The 3,171-nt window shown below is 56.1% G+C and overlaps 1 protein-coding gene across 1 annotated transcript; it reads right to left on the bottom strand.

The window, feature by feature from the left end:
- Positions 1–505: 505 nt before the first annotated feature.
- Hoxb13 (homeobox B13) lies at positions 506–2,338 on the bottom strand. Its single transcript, XM_057774113.1, has 2 exons — positions 1,738–2,338; positions 506–759 (listed from the first exon to the last, which is right to left on the bottom strand). Exons 1-2 carry the CDS (start codon positions 2,336–2,338, stop codon positions 506–508), a joined length of 855 nt encoding a protein of 284 aa, XP_057630096.1.
- Between the last annotated feature and the right edge of the window lie 833 nt (positions 2,339–3,171).

Below are 3,171 nucleotides of genomic sequence, written 5' to 3'. Positions count from 1 at the left end.
ATGCTAGCTGGGCACGGCATGCGCGCCTCAGAAGGACGAATCTGCCCTCGTCCCCCACCCCATTCTCCCCAACCCCTCCCAGCCATTGGCATGGGGGCTGGGTGTACACGGAAAAGGGTTTGATTCCTTATTTATTCACAATTAGCGCAACTCATGAAAGCGGGCTCTAAGCGCTCCACAGAGCTCTAGATAGAAAACATGAAACTAATTATCGCGGCAACTAGTGCTGGTTATGAGATTATCACTGCCGTTAGGATGAATGATTAATTATGACTGGCACAGGTTCTCTGGAACCTGGGTGGAGTGGACTGTCATTGCAGGCCTCACGCTCCTGGCACATGCAGGCAGGGTAGCCCCTGAGGAACAGTCCGTAACTCAGTAGCCTGCTAAAGGTGACATCTCTTGGGGTTCCTCAGCGGAGTCGAGTCCTCTGCCAGTCCCGGCCCTGGCGGGCTCCCAGTTTCTCCAAGACAAACCCTTGTCCGCTGCCCACCCCCTCTGGCGTTCACGGAGTAGCGCTGGTCTTGACCTTGGCCAGAACTTTCTTCTCTTTGACCCGGCGGTTCTGAAACCAGATGGTGATCTGGCGTTCAGAGAGACTGGTGGCTGCGGAGATCTTGCGCCTCTTGTCCTTGGTGATGAATTTGTTGGCCGCATACTCCCGCTCCAGCTCCCGCAACTGCCCCTTGCTATAGGGAATGCGTTTTTTGCGGCCTCGGCGGAAGGCACAACCGTCAGGAGGGTGCTGGGTGTTGGGCTCTGTGTGGTGCGAAAAGGAGGGAGGGAAAGGTACGCTTAATCCCCTCTCCGGTGCGAAACCAAGCAGACCCAGGCCCTGCAAGCCTCAGGCTACGGGCTACAGGCTACGTCATCCTGCAGGCGCTTCCTGATTATCCTAAGGGTGGGCCCAGCTCCCCCAAAGCACACAGGGACACTGCTGGAGTCTGCCTGGTTCTCTGATCACCCACTAAGCCTCTGTTCATGCGGCCATCCCCACCATCGCTACCCTCACACACGAAGTGTGCACACCCACCCACCCTCTCAGGTTTTTGTCCACAGCCACACAGTCCACTCTCACATGCATTTTTGGAATCAGCCACTACTACAGATCCCACTGGCAAATTACATAGAGGAGAAAACAGGTTTATGTCGTTCCCCCCCACACTCAATACACACACACATACACACACACTCTCTCTCTCTCTCTCACACACACACACACTCAAGGAACACACCCTTCAAACCACCCAGTCAAGGAAAGCCTAAGTTTTTCCTTTCAAAATTGAAACCTCATCTAAGAAAGCAAGTGGTTGTATTCTCTAGGAACACCAGATATCACCCATCCCATCTCTCGATGTCACCCTCAAAGCCACCGGATTATGTCATTTGGCCTTTGTGTCGAATTAGTCTAGGGTTGTCCTGGGACACTCAGGCCCCAGTCAATAAATATATGTTCTCCCAACATGTATTTATTGAAAGGCTGATCCAGGAGCCTCAGGAGTAAGAGAGGAAAAGTGGCCACTCTCAAGCTCCAGCTAGTGCCCTACTGAGGCCCCTCATTCTGACCCTCTGAGACCCCCATCCAGGCCCTCTAGCTATCTGGACCCTCCTTCAAAGTCCTAATGAGCAACCCAAGGAACCCCAGGCTCCTCCACGCCAGCTCCAAGTCTCCCTCCTTCCAAACAAGTGCCAGCATAGCCCATGCTCAGAGCCAAGGGGAACAAGAGCAGAAGTTACCTGCAAATGTCGCTTTCCAGAAAGGACCCGGTGGGTTCTGTTCACCTTGGCAGCACATCTGGCTGTTCCAGCCACCGGCCAGGGCCCAGGGCTGGTAACTGTCCACAGGAAGCAGAGAGTCATGGCGAGGCTCCCCAGGGGCTCCCAGGGTCTGCACCACAGACACATCCAGGTAACTGGCCATAGGCTGGTAAGGTCCAGGGTAGCCCGGATAGAAGGCAAACTCGGTGGGACGGCTGGGGTACTCCTCCCCAGACGCAGGACTTTCCGAAGGGTAGGTGGCCAGGGTGGCCGTCTGGGCACAGGGTTTCAGTGAGCTCCTGGACACTCGGCAAGAGTAGTACCCGCCTCCAAAGTAGCCATAAGGCACGGGAGCTGGAGATGCCCCCTGGGGGACCCCAGGACAAGGGTGGCACTGCTTTGGTGGCTCTGCAGAGCCTGGCAGATCCAGGGGGGCATAGTTGACAGTTGGCATCAGCGAAGGCGCCGCGGGATGGCTAGCCAGTGGGGAGTGGGCGACTAGATTCCGGCTCCCTCCGGGTCCCAGCAAGCCTTCGATATCTTTGGCTCCGTCCAAGGTGGCATAATTGCCGGGCTCCATGGGGCCGATGATGCGCTCATGGGGAGCCGAGGGTGGGGATTCTAGGGAGCACCCAGCTCGCTCGAACCCAGGCCAGGGGAATCCTAAGCGTTTTAAATCGCTCCCAGCTCACAGGTCGTCTGCATTGCCTGGCAGGGCCGTCTTGACGCAAGAGACGCTGGAGCCCGGGCGCTCGTGCTGATTGGCTGTGGCCTGGGAGAGAAGCTCATAAAATCCTCCCCGCAGAAATTGCAGGGGGAGAGGGGACAGGGTGTCCGGCTCCGCCTCCTCTCTCCTCTCCCTCTCCATCTGTTTCTGTCTCTGTCTGTGTGTCTCTGTGCCTCTGTCTTTCTGTGTGTGTCTCTCTGTGTGTGTGTGTTTCTCCTCTCTCTCTCTCTCTCTCTCTCTCTCTCTCTCTCTCTCTCTCTCTCTCTCTCTGACTGGTTCTCTGTCTTCTGCATTTTGGCAGGTTTAACGAGGGAATAAAAAGCTCTCCCAATAAAGTGTCCATCTCCTGGTGATGGCGGGGCGGGGGAGTCGGGGGAAGGGCCTCCTCAAAGGATAACCGGGAATGTTTCTGAGTAAGAGGGAAACTGGAATGAGAACTATGGGCATGGGGAAGCTCTTTGCTTTGGGTCCTGGGTTCTATTAAGTCCCTCCAGTCCCGAATGCGCCTGTGTCTGCAAGGTCCCTTCCCTAGGAACCCTGCCTAGCCACAGTCCTGAAGGCTCTGGAGGCACCAATCGGGGTGAGGCGGAGCCAAGAAACTGGAAACCCGAAGGAGCAAGGAGCGCAGAAAACGTGCAATCCACAGCCCAGGCACGCAATGTCCAGATCTGAAGGGGAAATGGAGC

This window comes from Chionomys nivalis, chromosome 7 (genome assembly GCF_950005125.1).
Source record: "Chionomys nivalis chromosome 7, mChiNiv1.1, whole genome shotgun sequence".
Taxonomy (NCBI): Eukaryota; Metazoa; Chordata; class Mammalia; order Rodentia; family Cricetidae; genus Chionomys; species Chionomys nivalis.
Note: the sequence above shows the minus strand (reverse complement) of the source record. Positions and strands in the feature narration are given on the sequence as shown.

What these genes read in the sequence shown, in the direction of transcription:
- Hoxb13 (XM_057774113.1), bottom strand. Translation starts at nt 2,338, where the DNA reads ATGGAGCCCGGCAATTATGCCACCTTGGACGGAGCCAAAGATATCGAA. An exon ending in CTGGAAAGCGACATTTGCAG is followed by an intron (nt 760 to 1,737) that starts GTAACTTCTGCT and finishes CGCACCACACAG; the next exon opens with AGCCCAACACCCAGCACCCT.